The sequence below is a fragment of the Myripristis murdjan genome, chromosome 24 (genome assembly GCF_902150065.1).
Source record: "Myripristis murdjan chromosome 24, fMyrMur1.1, whole genome shotgun sequence".
NCBI classification, from domain to species: domain Eukaryota; kingdom Metazoa; phylum Chordata; class Actinopteri; order Holocentriformes; family Holocentridae; genus Myripristis; species Myripristis murdjan.
The window spans coordinates 1,383,466-1,401,814 of NC_044003.1; the positions used below are offsets into that span (position 1 = coordinate 1,383,466).

Here is an 18,349-nt window from a genome sequence, read left to right on the forward strand (position 1 = left end):
TTCACTTCCTCTGCTACAAAAGAGCGGTAAACAACAACCACAACTCTACATACCTGAGAGGAATATGTCGGCACCAATCAGATCAATTCTTCAAAAAACACAATACATCAGATTTACCTTTTATTAACTTCTAGGTTCTCTGTAGGCTGAGGTATACAGTTTCTCATCTGGGGGGGAAACACTCAGTCTCCTGGATTCAACTGTAATGTGCAGATTTTAAAAGGCCCTGCTTACTTTCTTACAGTGGCCACCGTTAGTTCATGAGTCAGAGGTAAAGTTCAAGCATTTGGCACCCCAACTCCTGGCTGGCTCGCCAACAAATGTGGTTGAAAATCCACCACTTAGGCAAGATGAGTGATGGTCCCCTTTTACCCATTTAGTTCTTCAATAACTCTGTAAAATAACTCTGAATGAACTCAAATCTGAAGCAGTGAAGTGGTTTATTATATCATTTTGGTTACTAGTCAGAGTTCCATAATCTGAGCTGGTCCAAAGAGCAGTGGGGCCAAGATCAGTTTTTATTTTTACAGTCAATCTGAGTTTTACATCATTAAAATGTCTTAATCAACATTGGAGTTACATAATAAATTTGATTTACATAATGGTGTCTATAGGGATTGAATCCCCTACTAAAAAAAAAAAAAAAAAATGTATGTTTAATAACATTAATAAATTGTCAGGTTACATATCATGAGTTCTATGTGAAAAATTCCATACTTTAGTGAAATTATTTTCCACAATATGGGGACTGACAAAAAAGGTAAGGCTTAAAATATATTACTGTGGCACCAAAAGACAACCAGTAATGTAAGACACACTGTAGATGTAATTGCCAATAGCATAATAACTTTTCTATTTTTACTGTAGTAAAAGTCAGTAAAGTGATAACTGGTCAATAATGTCATAATAATTCTGAACTAATTATGTTATCATGCTTTATCACATCACATATTTTAATAAGGTATTAGCCTGCAACGGTGGGTGGTTATTACATTATTAGCTGGGTTAAAAATATATAAAAAAATGTTGAATGTGGAGCCAATAATGTAATAATGTACTTATGTCATTTTTTATTTACAGTGTTTCTTCACACAGGAGGCGACTCTGACTCCTCAAATGTCGCACAGAGACACTGAGGAGTCAGCCCAAACTCTAAACCCAAAGTACAGAGGCTCAGTGAAGGTGCTGTTGAAGGTGTGGAGGTGGATCAGTGTGTCAGAGGAGATGCTGTAGAAGGACAGAGAGCCAGCAGGCCAGTCCAGATACACTGCCACTCTGTTAGAGAGGGGGACAGGGATGACTTTGTCTACGTTATTGTGTCTGGCAGTGAAACCATCATCATTGCAGATCAGACTCCAGGACTTGTCATTCCTGCCAAGCCCACAGTCATCACTGTTTCCTTTCCTGCTGATTCCTCTGTAGGTCACTCCCATATAAACCCTTTGCTTCCACTCGACCTCCCAGTAGCAGCGACCAGTCAGACCATCTCTACACAGGATCTGTTCCCAGCAGTCAAACCTCTCTGGGTGATCAGGATATGGCTGCTCCTCTCTCACTGTCACCTTCCTGTTGTCCTCAGACAGGACGATGGCTCTGTGAGCTGTGTTTGTGTCCAGTTTGAGTTCAGAGGAATCTGATGGAGAGAACAAGACACAACAGACCTGCTGTGGTTATGCAATATTTAAGGAACAAAAAATTGCCTTTGTCATTGTCGTTGGTTGTTTTGTTTGGTTCAACAGGTAAAATCAGCAGAGAACAAGCAGCAGAAACTGCAGCTGCAGCATCTAAACAGCTGAATGTTTGCTGCTTTGTGTTCAGGAGTCAAACTAAATCCACACTTACACTTCCTCAGACCTGGTTTCAACCACTGCTCTCCACCATGGTCCACCCTGGAGGAAGAAACAGAGTCAGAGCAGCAGATTCTCTTTGAGGATGGAAACATGGGCAGTAAATAACCTTCCCTATGAAGGATTTAGCAGACCACCTGACTCATATCCACCATTAAACATGAAACAATATTCCTCAGGCCTCTGTAAGACATTGTGTGTGTCTCTCCATACCTGAGAGCCTTCAGTCTCCAGGTTGGATCCTCCAGTCCAGCAGAGAGCAGCTTCACTCCTGAGTCTCCTGGATGATTGTAGTTCAGGTCCAGCTCTCTCAGATGGGAGGGGTTGGAGCTCAGAGCTGAGGCCAGAGAAGCACAGCCTTCCTGTGTGAGCAGACAGCCTGACAGCCTGCACACCATCACAAACACAATCAGTACACCACATCATCTACTTTGTGTTTTCACAAAAACCTACACGGGTAAGGAATCTGATCAGTGATATGAAGCTGCATGTAAAGCGAGATTCAAAAGTACAATGTAACATTTTTCTTTGTTAAATATGAAAATGATCAGAACACAGCAGCAATGGTTCAAGAATGTTGCTGATCAATTTCAGTCACTCCACTGTTACCTTTGCCCAGATTTCTGCTCTGAAAATGTCCAAATCGGTTTCACACTTTGTTTTGTTTAGGACAAAAACAATGCTCATGTCTAGGATATTTTTCTTGCTGGTGGCGCTAGAGGAAAGGTCATAGGAAGACGCCAACTGGGACATTTCATGCTCTCGGAAACATGAATGTCACCAAGTTTCATGGTGATCCACCACAAAGCTTTGGAGATTTGCTGCTCTGGACCTAACTGCTGAGCGACCGACACGGTGATGTACAGGCCTCTGTTTCACAGCAGGGCAAGAAGGGATGAAGACAAAAACACTGAACAGATGATCCTGATATGGATCTTACATGGTTACACTTTGCAGATTCAGGAACACTGAGCTGAGACAAACTTTAAGTGAATGGACCTTAGTGTGAAATGTGAAAAATCAGTCAGTCACTGTAAATGGACATTACCTGAGAGTCTCCAGTCTGCAGTGTGGACTCTCCAGTCCAGCAGAGAGCAGCTTCACTCCTGAATCCTGCAGGTTGTTGTCACTCAGGTCCAGCTCTCTCAGACTAGAGGACTGAGAGCTGAGAACTGAGACCAGAGCTGCACAGCTTCTCTCTGACAGATTACACACACTCAGCCTGAGAAAGAAGTAGAGTTGAACCCATTATTGACTTACTTATTCTTTTTTATACAAAACTCCAGGTTTTGTCTCAAATATAATCAATTCTCTATGAACCTACACAGATTTCCTGGAAGCTTTGACCAGTGGCAGCAGCCCCAGAAGAGCCTCTTCCCAGCCGGTTCCATAGCAGAGCCAACACCTTGACACAAACACAGCGGCTGATTGATGACAACAAGCTTTCCATGACAGGATATACGATATTGATATTTAGATTCCTGGGTTTGCATTTGTGATAATTCTTTTGTCTGGGTGTAATTTAGGAATTATTTTTTAAATATATATTCTTTTAACTGCTTACTAATTTCGTGCTGTATTTCTCATCACCTTTTTTGTGTTTTTTAAAATCCTAATCCATTTGTTCAGATTTCAAAGGGTTAAAACTGAAATAGCTCTTGGTGAATCAACTGCATATAAACAAACTCCAGTCAAGTTGATCCGAGCTGTCAGACTGGTTCTGTAACTCTGTGCATATTTCATCGATGAAGAGTTGAGATTACATTCTACCTGACTCTGACTTCTGTTACCAAGAAAAAACACATTTAAAACATCTGAGACAAAACTGATTTTCTCATCAATGTCAGACATCAATGTTATGACACAATGAATATTTACACCTGGAAACACAGAAATCAGGTTTGGAAAGACTTCCCAGCTCCTTGTGGTCCCAGTCTGCTCTCAGTCGTCCAGCTCTGAAACACAATGTAGGAGCCTGTTCATCAAACATCTCTAATGATCCCTGGTCGGCTCTTTACCTGCTGAGTCACATCCACATCAAACCCAAGAGACTTTCAGCTTCACCTGGAGAGGAAACACAGAGAGAGAAGACGCTGCTGACTCTCCTGAGACAGTCCTGAGTGTGTGTGTGTGTGTGTGTGTGTGTACTTGTGATCTGAAGGTGCAGTGACTTCCTCATAAATTCATCAGGTGATATTAAACCAGTCTTGAGGCCACACAAACACTAGTGTGGCACAGTTCCACCTGGTTCACCCAATCAGAGGCGAGTTCATTTAAAGCTTTGATTAAAAAAAAAAAAAAACACAAATTGTTATGACCCCATCTCGGGGTAACCGGGGACACAACACCTTCCTCCACTCCCAAGTCAGGTAACACTAAATAGGATACAGTTGGCAAGTGAATCACACATGTTTATTTTACAGTTGTGAGGTGAACTATGTACAGTTCCAGGAAATAAGGAGGATAGCTTTGGGGCGGACCTCAGCCAAAATAACAAACAAAACAACACTAACTCAGAGACGGGAGATAACCTGCAAAAGAAAGAGAAAAGAACAGAGAACGTAACTAGAAGGAAAGCACAAACAAAAATGGCAGCCCATCCCTACTGTTACTTATCTCATGGTATGTTGAACAAGAACAATATCTAAAGCCCCCCCCCCCCCCCCCCCCCCCCCCCCCCACACACACACACACACATACATGCCACGCATGGCAGACAGTCGGCAGTCGGGTTGGGAGTGGAGGAAAGTTCCTCATTCCTCCTCCACTGGTCCCCTTTTATAATGCTGCCCGCTGGCTGGTCCAATCACAGCCATCACACAAATCACGACACAAACACACATACATTAGACACAGCAATAGGACCATAGGAATCAAACGCTGCCCTATCATGTTTAATTCCAAAGAAAAGGGTCAGTAAACAGAAACAATCAAATCAACACAGGAGAGCACATCTGCCAACACATGATCAACTCCCTTTTTGTGGCAGATTTGCAAGTTAAACCAGGGGATTGTGCTCAGTAAAAACCTGAACTGGCTGGGCACTAGAGCCTAGATGCACTTCAGAATGGTCGACCACGAGCAGAAGAGCAAGGGCCTCCTTTTCAATGGTGCTGTAATTGTGTTTGTCAATTTTTTTTGTGAGAAATAACAAACAGGATGATCTACGCCCTGTGCATCCTCCTGAAGCAGGACAGCACCAGCACCACAGCCACGAGCATCCACTTCCAACTTGAAAGGTCGCTGGAAATTTGGGGCAGACAACACCGGAGCGCTGCACAGCAAAGCTTTAGCAGCGTTAAAAGCAAACAAACTGGAGACCACACAAATTCTACTGTGGGGCTAGAAAGACTCGTGAGAGGAGCCACCACATCAGAGAAATTTCAGCAAAATGCCCTGTAGTATCCACACATGCCTAAAAAACAGCACAGTGTCCTTTTGGTACGAGGAACAGGCAAATCGATCACTGCCTGCACTTTGAGCCTGTAGGACGCACCTGACCTTGTCTGACCTGCTTGCCTAAATATGTGACAGAAGCTTTACCAAATTCACATTTCGCCAAGTTTAGCACGAGCAAAGCATCACTAAGATGCCTAAAAATCAGAAATCCATCCATCCATCCATCCATCTTCTGCCGCTTATCCGGGGCCGGGTCGCGGGGGCAGCAGTCTAAGAAGAGATGCCCAGACTTCCCTCTCCCCAGACACTTCCACCAGTTCCTCAGGAGGAACACCAAGGCGTTCCCAGGCCAGCCGAGAGACATAGTCCCTCCAGCGTGTCCTGGATCTTCCCCGGGGCCTCCTCCCAGTGGGGCATGTCCGGAACACCTCCCCAGGGAGGCGTCCATGGGGCATCCGAAACAGATGCCCGAGCCACCTCAACTGGTTCCTCTCGATGCGGAGGAGCAGCGGCTCTACTCCGAGCTCCTCCCGAGTGACCGAGCTCCTCACCCTATCTCTAAAGGAGCGCCTGGCCACCCTGCGAAGGAAACTCATTTCAGCCGCTTGTATCCGCGATCTTGTCCTTTCGGTCATTACCCAAAGCTTATGACCATAGGTGAGGGTAGGAACGTAGATTGACTGGTAAATCGAGAGCTTCGCCTTTCGGCTCAGCTCCTTCTTCACCATGACGGACCGGTACACCGACCGCATCACTGCGGAGGCTGCACCGATCCGCCTGTCAATCTCACGCTCCATCCTTCCCTCACTCGTGAACAAGACCCCGAGATACTTGAACTCCTCCACTTGAGGCAGGACTTCTCCACCAACCTGGAGAGGGCATGCCACCTTTTTCCGGTCGAGAACCATGGCCTCGGACTTGGAGGTGCTGATTCTCATCCCCGCCGCTTCACACTCGGCTGCAAACCGCCCCAGTGCCTGCTGAAGGTCCTGCAACGATGGGGCCAACAGGACAACATCATCCGCAAAAAGCAGCGATGAAATCCTGTGGCTCCCAAACAGGACTCCCTCCGGCCCCCGGCTGCTCCTAGAAATTCTGTCCATAAATTCTGTCCCATTATGAACTGGTGATAAAGGGCAGCCCTGCCGGAGTTCAACATGCACCGGGAACAGGTCTGACTTATTGCCGGCAATGCGAACCAAGCTCCTGCTCCGGTCGTACAGGGACCGAACAGCCCTTAGAAAAGGGCCCCGGACCCCATACTCCTGGAGCACCCCCCACAGGGCACCACGAGGGACCCAGTCGAATGCCTTCTCCAGATCCACAAAACACATGTGGACTGGTTGGGCAAACTCCCACGAACCCTCAAGCACCCTCCGGAGGGTATAGAGCTGGTCCAGTGTTCCGCGGCCTGGACGAAAACCGCATTGTTCCTCCTGAATCCGAGGTTCGACTATCGGCCGAAGCCTCCTCTCCAGCACCCTGGCGTAGACCTTCCCGGGTAGGCTGAGAAGTGTGATCCCCCTGTAGTGTGATCCCCCTCCGGTCCCCCTTCTTATAAAGAGGGACCACCACCCCGGTCTGCCACTCCAGAGGCACTGTCCCCAACCGCCACGCGATGTTGCAGAGGCGTGTCAGCCAAGACAGCCCCACAACATCCAGAGACTTGAGATACTCAGGGCGGATCTCATCCACCCCCGCTGCCCTGCCACTGAGGAGCTTACAAACCACCCCAGTGACCTCAGCTTGGGTGATGGACGAGTCCACCTCTGGGTCCTCAGCCTCTGCTTCCTCAGCGGAAGACGTGACGACGGGATTGAGGAGGCCCTCGAAGTATTCCTTCCACCGCCCGACAATATCCCCAGTCGATGTCAGCAGCTCCCCACCTGCACTGTAAACAGTGTCGGCAGAGTACTGCTTCCCTCTCCTGAGGCGCCGGACGGTTTGCCAGAATTTCTTCGAGGCTGACTGATAATCCTCCTCCATGGCCTCCCTGAACTCCTCCCAGCTCCAAGTTTTTGCCTCCGCCACTGCCCAAACTGCGGCACGCCTGGCCTGCCGGTACCCGTCAGCTGCCTCAGGAGTCCCACAGGCCAACATGGACCGGTAGGACTCCTTCTTCAGCTTGACGGCATCCCTTACTTCCGGTGTCCACCACCGGGTTCTGGGATTGCCGCCACGACAAGCACCAGAGACCTTGCGGCCACAGCTCCGAACAGCTGCATCGACAATGGAGAACGAGAACATGGTCCATTCGGACTCAATCCCCCGCCTCCCTCGGAAGCTGAGAGAAGCTCTCCCGGAGGTGGGAGTTGAAGACCTCCCTAACAGGGGGTTCAGCCAGGCGTTCCCAACAAACCCTCATAGTACGTTTGGGCCTGCCAGGTCTGTCCAGCTTCCCCCTCCGCCAACGGATCCAACTCACCACCAGGTGGTGATCAGTTGACAGCTCAGCCCCTCTCTTCACTCGAGTGTCCAAGACATACGGCCGGAGATCAGACGAAACGACAACAAGGTCGATCATCGACCTTCGGACTAGGGTGTCCTGGTGCCACGTGCACTTATGGACACCCCTATGCTCGAACATGGTGTTCGTTATGGACAAACTGTGACTAGCACAGAAGTCCAATAACAGAACACCACTCGGGTTCAGATCGGGGAGGCCGTTCCTCCCAATCACCCCACTCCAGGTATCACAGTCGTCGCCCACGTGAGTGTTGAAGTCCCCCAGTAGAACAGTGGAGTCCCCAGTCGGAGCACTATCCAGTACCCCTCCCAGGGACTCCAAGAAGGCCGGGTACTCTGCACTGCTATTCGGCCCATAGGCACAGACAACAGTGAGAGTCCTCCCTCCAACCCGAAGGCGCAGAGAGGCGACCCTCTTGTTCACTGGGGTGAACCCCAACACATGGTGGCTAAGCTGGGGGGCTATAAGCAAGCTCACACCTGCCCGCCGTCTCTCACCGAGGGCGACTCCAGCGTAGTGGAGGGTCTAGCCCCCCTCGAGGAGCTGGGTTCCAGAGCCCAAGCTGTGCGTGGAGGTGAGCCCGACTATTTCTAGCCGGTACCTCTCGACCTCCCGCACAAGCTCAGGCTCCTTCCCCCCCAGCGAGGTGACATTCCATGTCCCCATCGCCAGCCGTTGCATCCGGGGATTGGGTCGCCGAGGCCCTCGCCTTCGACTGCCGCCCAATCCACAAAGCACCGACCCCTCACGGCTTCCCTTGTGGGTGGTGAGCCCGCAGCGGGTTGGACCCACGTCGTCGGTTCGGGCTGGGCCCGGCCGGGCCCCGTGGGCAAAGGCCCGGCCACCAGGTGCTCGCTCACGAGCCCCAACCCCAGGCCTGGCTCCAGGGTGGGGCCCCGGCTCCGCCGTACCGGGCGACGTCACGGATCTTGATCTTCTTGTCATCATAAGGGGTTTTCGAACTGCGCTTAGTCTGGCTCATCACCTAGGACCTGTTTACCATGGGAGACCCTACCAGGGGCGAAATGCCCCCGGCAACATAGCTCCTAAGATCATGTGGGCACACAAACCCCTCCACCACGGTAAGGGGACAGTTCAAGGAGGGGAAAATCAGAAATAGTGTTTCCAAATGATCAGACCAAGTATCAGAGGAAGCCATAACATCATCTAAAAAAGCCTCACAATTTTTTTTTTTACACCAAAAACAACCTGGTGCTTTTAATGCTGAAATGTAGCAGGGGCGTTTCTTAAGCCAAAGGGCATCACAGTGTATTACAAAAAGTGGTCAGGCGTAACAAAGGCAGAAATTTCTGATGCCTGCTTGGTTAAGAGGACCTGCCAATACCCTTTCAGTAAATCCAACGTTGTGACAAATTTTGCTGCACCCCCCCTGTAAACACAATCTTCCATTCTGGGAAGGGGAAATGAGTTGGGTTTATTGACAGAGCTGATTTTTCTGTAATCATTTCAAAAAGATGATGTTCTGTTTGAGAACAAGCAGGCAGGGGGAGCTCCAAGCACTCAAACTAGGCAACGCTAAGCCAAGCTCTAGGAGGAAGGAGACTTCCTAGTGCATCAGAGCTCTTTTGGCAGGAGTTACTCCATATGCATGCTGTTTAATTGGGGCGTGACCCTCGACATCTATGTCATGGTACAAAACAGATGTTTGACGAGGGTGATCTGAAAACAGCAACAGATGGTCAATCAGCTTAATAATATCATGGCTAGCAGGTTCAGAGAAGTGAGACAAGAAAGACTCTAAATCACTCAACATTTCATTTCTCAGACGAGCGGTTGGAGTGACACTACTTTTCTAAATGAGGCCATCCACCGCTAACTGATAGGGAGGCGGGGCCACAAACAGTGGCAACAGGTGCAGCAGGGACAGGTGGAGCGACATCTCTGGAGAGATAATGTTTTAGCATGCTAATGTGACAAACACGTGATTTTCGTTTTCTGTTGGGAGTTTGCACCACACAGTCTGTCTCAGAAAGCTCGTGTTCTACTACTTAGCTACCAGAAAAATGGGCTTGCAACCCAGAACCAGGAATTGGCAACAGAACCAAAGCCTTGTCACCTGGCTCAAACACTCTGTCAAACTGCCGCTTCATTGTGGACTGACTAGTGGCAAGAGGTCATGAAAAGAGCTTACATAATCTAGCACATTGTGTTAAACACGCTCAGAGTCTGATAGCCATTTATTTTTTAACAAGCGTAAGCGTGAGGGCCCGTCCACCGTATGACCAAAGATGAGATCCACCAGGCTGAAACCAAGGGACTCCTGGGTTGATTCCCTCACGGCAAGCAGCAAGAGTGAGAGACCCTCATCCCACTCTTTGTCTGATTGGAGGCAGAACATTGAGAGTATGGATTTTAGTGTTTGGTGGAATCGCTCTAAAGCACCTTGTGACTCTGGATGGTATGAACTGGATTTCTGATGTTTTACCCTGAGCTCTGACATGACCTGCGAAAACATTTTCAACATGAAGTTAGACCCCTGATCTGTCTGGACACATGTTGGCAGTCCACAAGTGGAGAAAATTTTGACCAGAGCCTTCACAACTACTTTGGATTTAATGTGGCACGGCCTGTGGATAGTGCCTAGCAGCACACATTATTGTCAAGATCATTTTCAAGACAAAATCACTTAAGACTACTGATTTTGTATTTTTTTTTTTTTTTTTTTTCATTTGAAATCAAAATATATTTGTTGTTCCACAGGTGTAACACAGGTGTTAATACATGGCTATCCACATGCAGGTAACACTAACATAGCAACTTAGCAAAGAGTCTTAATTGTTTGCCCTCCCTTGGGGCATCTGCAGTAACTTTTAACTTGTACCTTACATTGCCCTGCCAGCCAGAGTTTTCTCCACAGTTTCAGAGCAGCGGGTTTGAACCGGTCAGAGATGGCTCAGGGTTTCTCAGGGTAAGGTCAGGGCAAGGGGCCTGGGCCTGTTGGAAATGATCCGCCTGCTTCAGAGACATTTTCAGCTCTGCTTTAAACTGCTGCCTCTCCACCTGCAGCTCCATCTATCTCACAAAATGGAATGACAAGGAAGCAGCGCCCTCCACTGGCTGAAAAGTGGCACTGTAACAAAAACACAGTAACAGTTCACCAGACTGCTCAGACACATTGAGCTGCAGGCCTGGAGAAGCACTGCAGCTTCAGACCAGCAGTTTCAGACAGAGCTAAAAATGATTTACAGCTGGTCCAGATCCTTAACCCAACCTTCACCCCCCAGAAACATGCCGAGACTGAACCGTCTCTAAACAGTTTAAGAGCGTTGGTCCAGAGCTGTTGGTGTAAACCTGCACATGCTGAGACTGTGGGACTGAAACTGTTGGCCTCCACAGCATCGAGCAGCAGGTCTGGAGAAGCCCTGCACTTCTAGACCATTTCACACACACATGAATGCAGTTTACTGGGGAGCAAAGGGGACATGTTCACCCTCATTTTTGCAAATGACCATGATGTCCTAAACACACACACACACACACACACACACACACACACACACACACACACACACACACACACATATAAACAAGGCTTAATGCAGTGGGGGTGTCAAGGAGAAGGCACATAGAAATCATAAAGAAAATCTCACACACCGTCTCAATCTCGCAGCTTGAACTTTATTAAACAAGACGACGTTACAGTCTGCTCAGGATCTTCCTCAGGTGTGAACAGCAGGTGACTGATATGTTTTTATACAGGGCACAGTCACCTGCCAAAGAAATCTGAAGCACCACAGAGGTTTATTATCAACATGAATATTATTAACGGAATACACAGTCAAATATATGAATCAATAACATATAGCATTACAATATATATATATATATAAAAAAACATCTCAGAATATTTCCTATGATTAAACTATAAACCCTCATAGAACAGAACCTGTCAAGTCGTCAGATATAAGCATCAAGAAAAACAGGAAAATCACGGCTATTCTGGAGCCTGCAGGGCTGGCTGCTCGCTCCGTAGCACTGAGCGTTTGTTTGGAAGATCATGACAGCTCCGAGAGCAACAATGATTATAAACAAGACAATCAAAATATCCACGATGAATCCACGTACTTAGAAGTAGTTAGAAAGATTGTTAGAAACACCATTCACACAAGTTTTTAGAGGCAGTTCATGATTTTGGCCTCTAGGTGGCAGACTAACCTGTTTTATGCCAATGAAACCTAGACTAGAAATATGACTGGAGTCACTGAGGTGGACAGCTACTGGATCTTCCTGTCATTCCTACAGACGCTACTTTTGTGTTCACTGCTTCACTGTTTGAACTTTGTAGATGTTTCAGCGACATGTACCAGGCCACAAGGAGCAGCAGATAAATCACATGGTGGAGGCTCAGGTGATGCTGCTGCCAACAGGACAGGATTTTTCCCTGCATGTGGTGTATGTGTGTGTGTGTGTGTGTGTGTGTGTGTGTGTGTGTGTGTGTGTGTGTTTCTCCACACTGGACATGACTCTCACTCCTCAAATCTCACACAGAGACACTGAGGAGTCATCTACCCAGAGATCAAACCCCGGGTACAGAGGCTCAGTGAAGGTGGTGTTGAAGGTGTGGAGGTGGATCAGTGTGTCAGAGGAGACGCTGTAGAAGGACACAGAGCCAGCAGGCCAGTCCAGATACACTGCCATTCTGTTAGAGGGGGGGGGGACACGGATGGCTACCTGTCTGTTATTGTGTCTGGCAGTGAAACCACCATCATGGCAGGTCAGACTCCAGGACTTGTCATTCCTGCCAAGTCCACAGTCATCACTGTTTCCTTTCCTGTTGATTCCTCTGTAAGCCACTGCTATATAAACTCTTCTTTTCATCTCGACCTCCCAGTAGCAGCGACCAGTCAGACCATCAGTGCACAAAATCTGTTTCCAGAAGTCAAACCTCTCTGGGTGATCAGGATATGGCTGCTCCTCTGTCACATGCATCGCCTTCCTGTTGTCCTCAGACAGGACGAGTTCTCTGTTTGCTGTGTTTGTGTCCAGTTTGAGTTCACAGGAATCTGATGGAGAGAACAAGACACAACAGACCTGCTGTGGTTATTATCTGCTGATTTTTTAGCAGGATCTGAATGAATGGACGTCACTAACTACTATGGAAATTCACTTTACATTTGTAAGAGTCATCTATACAGAACTAAACTACATCTATACTTCATGTATTTCTTTATAGGTACAGTCATGGATATGAAAGACATCAAATACGAGAGATAATTATTTTTCTAATATTTTTCTATCTATTTCTATGTCTCATTTTGAAGTTAGATCCACTTGATTGTAACCTTTACTCATAAAATGTGTCATGCATAATCTTAATTGCCTTAAATTAATGTTCTTCACTCACTGGTTCAAATTACAGCAAAAACTGTTATTGTCTGTCAGGTTTTTCTAATTTAGTGGAGAGAAGAAGATGTTAAAGAGGGAAAACACCAGCTGCTGCAGTGATTCATTGTTACTGTTGTCATCAATGATTTTTCATTACCAAGCCTTTTATCTAATTCTTAGACCCTTCATTAAAAGTTCTGATAGTTTGCACAATTACAAAACTTAAGATTGTTTGGTGAACTTTTCCAAGAGCTTGGATCTCAGTTTGAACAGTTTTCTGTGTTGAGTTTTGAAAATACTACAGATGGTTGAATGGTCAAGGGTTTAGGTGAGTGAGTTAACTGTATATGGGTGTATTGGATCTTAGTTTACCTGGTTCAACAGGTAAAAGCAGCTGAGAACAAGCAGCAGAAACTGCAGCTGCAGCATCTAAACAGCTGAATGTTTGCTGCTTTGTGTTCAGGAGTCAAACTAAATCCACACTTACACTTCCTCAGACCTGGTTTCAACCACTGCTCTCCACCATGGTCCACCCTGGAGGAAGAAACAGAGTCAGAGCAGCAGATTCTCTTTGATGATGGAAACATGGGCAGTAAATAACCTTCCCTATGAAGGATTTAGCAGACCACGTCACTCATATCCACCATTCAACATGAAACAATATTCCTCAGCCCTCTGTAAGACATTGTGTGTGTCTCTCCATACCTGAGAGCCTCCAGTCTCCAGGTTGGATCCTCCAGTCCAGCAGAGAGAAGCTTCACTCCTGAGTCTCCTGGATGATTGTAGCTCAGGTCCAGCTCTCTCAGATGGGAGGGGTTGGAGCTCAGAGCTGAGGCCAGAGAAGCACAGCCTTCCTGTGTGAGCAGACAGCCTGACAGCCTGCACACCATTACAAACACAATCAGTCCACCACATCATCTGCTTTGTGTTTTCACAAAAACCTACACAGGTTAGGAATCTGATCAGTGACATGAAGCTGCATGTAAAGTGAGATTTAAACATTTAAACAATATGTAATATTTTCCTTGTTGGTACAAGTGATCATAACTCAGCGGTGGGGGTTCACAACTGTTGTTGATCAATAGCAGTGGCTGCTGAGATTTAATCTCTGAAAACAGCCAATCTGATTTAGCACTTCATTTTTTTGGAGAATTAGAGGAGACACCTTAGGAAAGATTTCCCTGCTTTCACCCAAACTAGGACATTTTTATTCTATTGGCAACATGAATGTTGTCACCAAGTTTCATGGTGATCCACCACAAAGCTTTGGAGATTTGCTGCTCTGGACCTAACTGCTGAGCGACCGACACAGTGACGTACAGGCCTCTGTTTCACAGCAGGGCAAGAAGGGATGAAGACAAAAACACTGAACAGATGATCCTGATATGGATCTTACATGGTTACACTTTGCAGATTCAGGATCACTGAGCTGAGACAAACTTTGAGTGAATGGACCTTAGTGTGAAATGTGACAAATCACTTAAATTCAAGTTCAAGTTCAAGTTTATTGTCAGTGTCCCCGTAGGACAATTGGTTTTGCAAGCAAGCAAACAGAAACACACAGGTACATACAAACGCGGTTCGGGGTGGAGGGGGGAGTGTGCCGAAGCAACAGCAGTAGACACTGGGACATAGCCAATAATAAGAAAAATATGCCAAGTGCGTAGGAAGTAGCCTAGTGTCCAAAAACAGCCTACACGGAGTAGGAAAAGTGCATAATGTCAGTATGAACATCTTCATCATCATCAACATCAACAACAATACCATCAATAACAACAGCAACACCATCATCATGACATTTAAAAATAAGGATATGAAAAACCAAAGTCATCAAAATCAGATTCAGCAACAGATGAGCCAAGTGAGTAGCCACAGAATATAAGTCAAGTACGACTCCTCTCCGGATCCGCATTCAAAAGTGAAATGGCTGTAGGGATGAGGGAGTACTTATATCTGTTACTCTTGACATGGGGAAACCTGAGCCGGGACCCAGAAGGCAACAACTGGAACTCCGAATGTAAAGGGTGGGAGCTGTCAGACCGAATGACATTGGCCTTCCTAAATATCTGCCTATGGAACAGGTCAGATAGTGTACACTGATTTACTCCCAAAATCTTATTGCTCATTTTGACTATTCTGCGAAGAGCATTTTTGGACCTAGTGTTAAGGTTACCAAACCAGCAGAGAAGAGAGAAAGTCAGGACAGATTCAATATATGATTTATAAAAAAGGACCATGAGGGACTTGTCGACCTGAAACTTGGACAGTTTCCTCAGGCAGGACAGATGTTGCTGGCCTTTCTTACACAAAGCATCAGAGTGGCAAGTAAAATTAAGCTTGTTGTCCAAAATAGTCCCAAGATATTTATAATTTTCAACGACATCTAATGCATGTCCCTTGATAATGGTTGTCTGATTAATATTAGAGGGCTTGTGTCTAAGCTTGTGTACATGTCCTTAGTTTTCTTCACATTTAGTTGAAGGAAAGCATTACAGGACCATGGCTATTTTCATTGTCGCTAAGGAGACTGACTATTACTGAGTCATCAGCAAACTTTAAGATCAACCTGTTTTCCTGCTGCCTGCGGCATTCATTGGTATATAAAATGAAAAGGAGAGGGGAGAGGACGCAGCCCTGGGGAGACCCAGTGGATGATGTCAGTTCCGCCGACATGCATCCATTTACTCTCACTCTCTGTGTTCTCAATGTTAAAAAATCAAGGATCCAGCCCACAATGCTAAGATCTAAGTTAAAATTGTTAATGAGTTTATCAATTAAAATGTGAGGCTGGATTGTGTTAAAAGCTGATCAAAAATCTGCAAATAACAGCATGGCATGGTTTTTGTTTCCTTCGAGGTGTTTGAAAACAAGATTTAATAAGCAGGCAGTAGCATTCTCTACTCACTGTAAATGGACATTACCTGAGAGTCTCCAGTCTGCAGTGTGGACTCTCCAGTCCAGCAGAGAGCAGCTTCACTCCTGAATCCTGCAGCTGGTTGTCACTCAGGTCCAGCTCTCTCAGACTAGAGGACTGGGAGCTGAGAACTGAGGCCAGAGCTGCACAGCTTCTCTCTGACAGATTACACACACTCAGCCTGAGGAAGAAGTAGAGATGACAACAATATTAAACTGTGTAGAAAACATTATGTTATGTGTTAAAAATTTCCAGTTATCTATGAACCTACACAGATTTCTTGGAAGCTTTGACCAGTGGCAGCAGACCAAGAAGAGCCTCCTCTGAAGCAGAGTATTTCTTCAGGTTAAACACCTCCAGATCTTCTTCCGATGACAGTAAGATGAAGATCAGAGCTGACCACTGAGCAGGGGACAGTTTGGCTGTAGAGAGACGTCCTGAGCTCAGGTACTGTTGGATCTCCTCCACTAGAGAATGGTCATTCAGCTCATTCAGACAGTGGAACAGGTTGACGCTTCTCTCTGGAGAGGGATTGTCCCTGATCTTCTCCTTGATGTACTGGACTGTTTCCTGATTGGTCTGTGAGCTACTTCCTGTCTGTGTCAGCAGGCCTCGTAGGAGAGTCTGATTGGTCTGCAGTGAAAGACCCAGGAGGAACCGCAGGAACAAGTCCAGGTGTCCATTTGGACTCTGTAAGGTCTTGTCCACAGCACTCTGGTAGAGGTGTTTTAGTTGGGAGGCTGATTGTCCTTCTGACAGCAGATTGACTCCAGAGTTGATGAATGTCACAAAGACATGAACAGCAGCCAAAATCTCCTGAAGGCTGAGATGGACGAAGCAGAAAACCTTGTCCTGGTACAGCCCACGCTCCTCTTTAAAGATCTGTGTGAACACTCCTGAGTACACTGAGGCTGCTCTGATATCAATGCCACACTCTGTCAGGTCTGCTTCATAGAAGATCAGGTTGCCTTTCTCCAGCTGCTCAAAAGCCAGTTTTCCCAGAGACAGGATCATCTCCCTGGTCTCTGGAGTCCAGTGTGGATCTGTCTCAGCTCTCCCATGATACTTGATGTTCTGCACTTTGGACTGAACCACCAGGAAGTGGATGTACATCTCAGTCAGGGTCTTGGGCAGGTCTCCTCCATCACTGGTTTTCAACACGTCCTCCAGAACTGTAGCAGTGATCCAGCAGAAGACTGGGATGTGGCACATGATGTGGAGGCTTCGTGACATCTTGATGTGGGAGATGATTCTGGTGGCCTGCTTCTCGTCTCTGAATCTCTTCCTGAAGTATTCCTCCTTCTGTGGGTCAGTGAAGCCTCTCACCTCTGTCACCATGCCAACGCACTCAGGAGGGATCTGATTGGCTGCTGCGGGTCGTGCAGTTATCCAGAGGCGAGCAGAGGGAAGCAGGTTCCCCTTGATGAGGTTTGTCAGCAGAACATCCACTGAGGTGGACTCTGTAACATCAGTCAGGATCTGGTTGTTCTTGAAGTCCAGAGGAAGTCGACACTCATCCAGACCGTCAAAGATCAACACAACCTGGAACTGCTCAAACCTGCTGATTCCTGATTCTTTGGTCTCAGTGAAGAAGTGATGAAGAAGTTCCACCAAGCTCAACTTTTTCCCTCTCAGCAGATTCAGCTCTCTGAAAGTGAATGGAAATGTGAAGTGGACATGCTGGTTGGCTTTGTGTTCAGCCCAGTCCAGAGTGAACTTCTGTGTTAAGACTGTTTTCCCAATGCCAGCCACTCCCTTTGTCATCACTGTCCTGATTGGTTGATCTCTTCCAGGTAAAGGTTTAAAGATGTCTTCACATTTGATTGGTGTTTCTGGTCTGGCTGGTTTCCTGGATGCTGTTTCAATCTGTCTGACCTCATGTTCCTCATTGAGCTCTCCACTCTCTCCCTCTGTGATGTACAGCTCTGTGTAGATCTGATTCAGAGGTGTTGGGTTTCCTGCTTTAGCAGTCCCCTCAAACAAACACTCAAACTTCTTCTTCAGGTTACATCTGAGTTCTCGCTGGCAGCCTGCGAGAGTTTCTGGATGAACAAACAACAAGAAACAACAACAAATGGATCTTTCATTAAACGTGAAACATGTGAACGTTCCTTGGAAATATATCTGTTGGCCCCTTTCAGCTGTCAGCCAAACAACAGTCTTCAAAAACAAAGAGCTGCACATCCTGATCAGGATTTGGGGAGAATAAAGTTCACAGTTTAACAAACAACACAGCGCTGTCTCAGCCGGAGAGCTGCTGCTGCTGTCCTGGAGAAAAATTATAATGTGTAAAAAGTGTCAGAGGCTGATATAACTGAATTCATGATTTATGATATTCAGCAGATCTTGACATGAAAAAGTGAATTGCAAGGCCAA

At 46.6% G+C, this 18,349-nt stretch overlaps 1 protein-coding gene across 1 annotated transcript; it reads right to left on the reverse strand.

The window, feature by feature from the left end:
- Window positions 1-307: 307 nt before the first annotated feature.
- On the reverse strand, window positions 308-17,914 carry LOC115356559 (uncharacterized; the record flags this gene model as incomplete). The annotated part of the gene is made up of 9 exons (XM_030047775.1): window positions 308-1,622; window positions 2,108-2,234; window positions 2,896-3,069; window positions 7,051-7,465; window positions 7,887-8,056; window positions 8,315-8,647; window positions 11,375-11,457; window positions 13,851-13,938; window positions 16,245-17,914. Coding segments are annotated over 9 exons (3,570 nt in total), but the record flags the coding sequence as incomplete, so codon positions are not given.
- Between the last annotated feature and the right edge of the window lie 435 nt (window positions 17,915-18,349).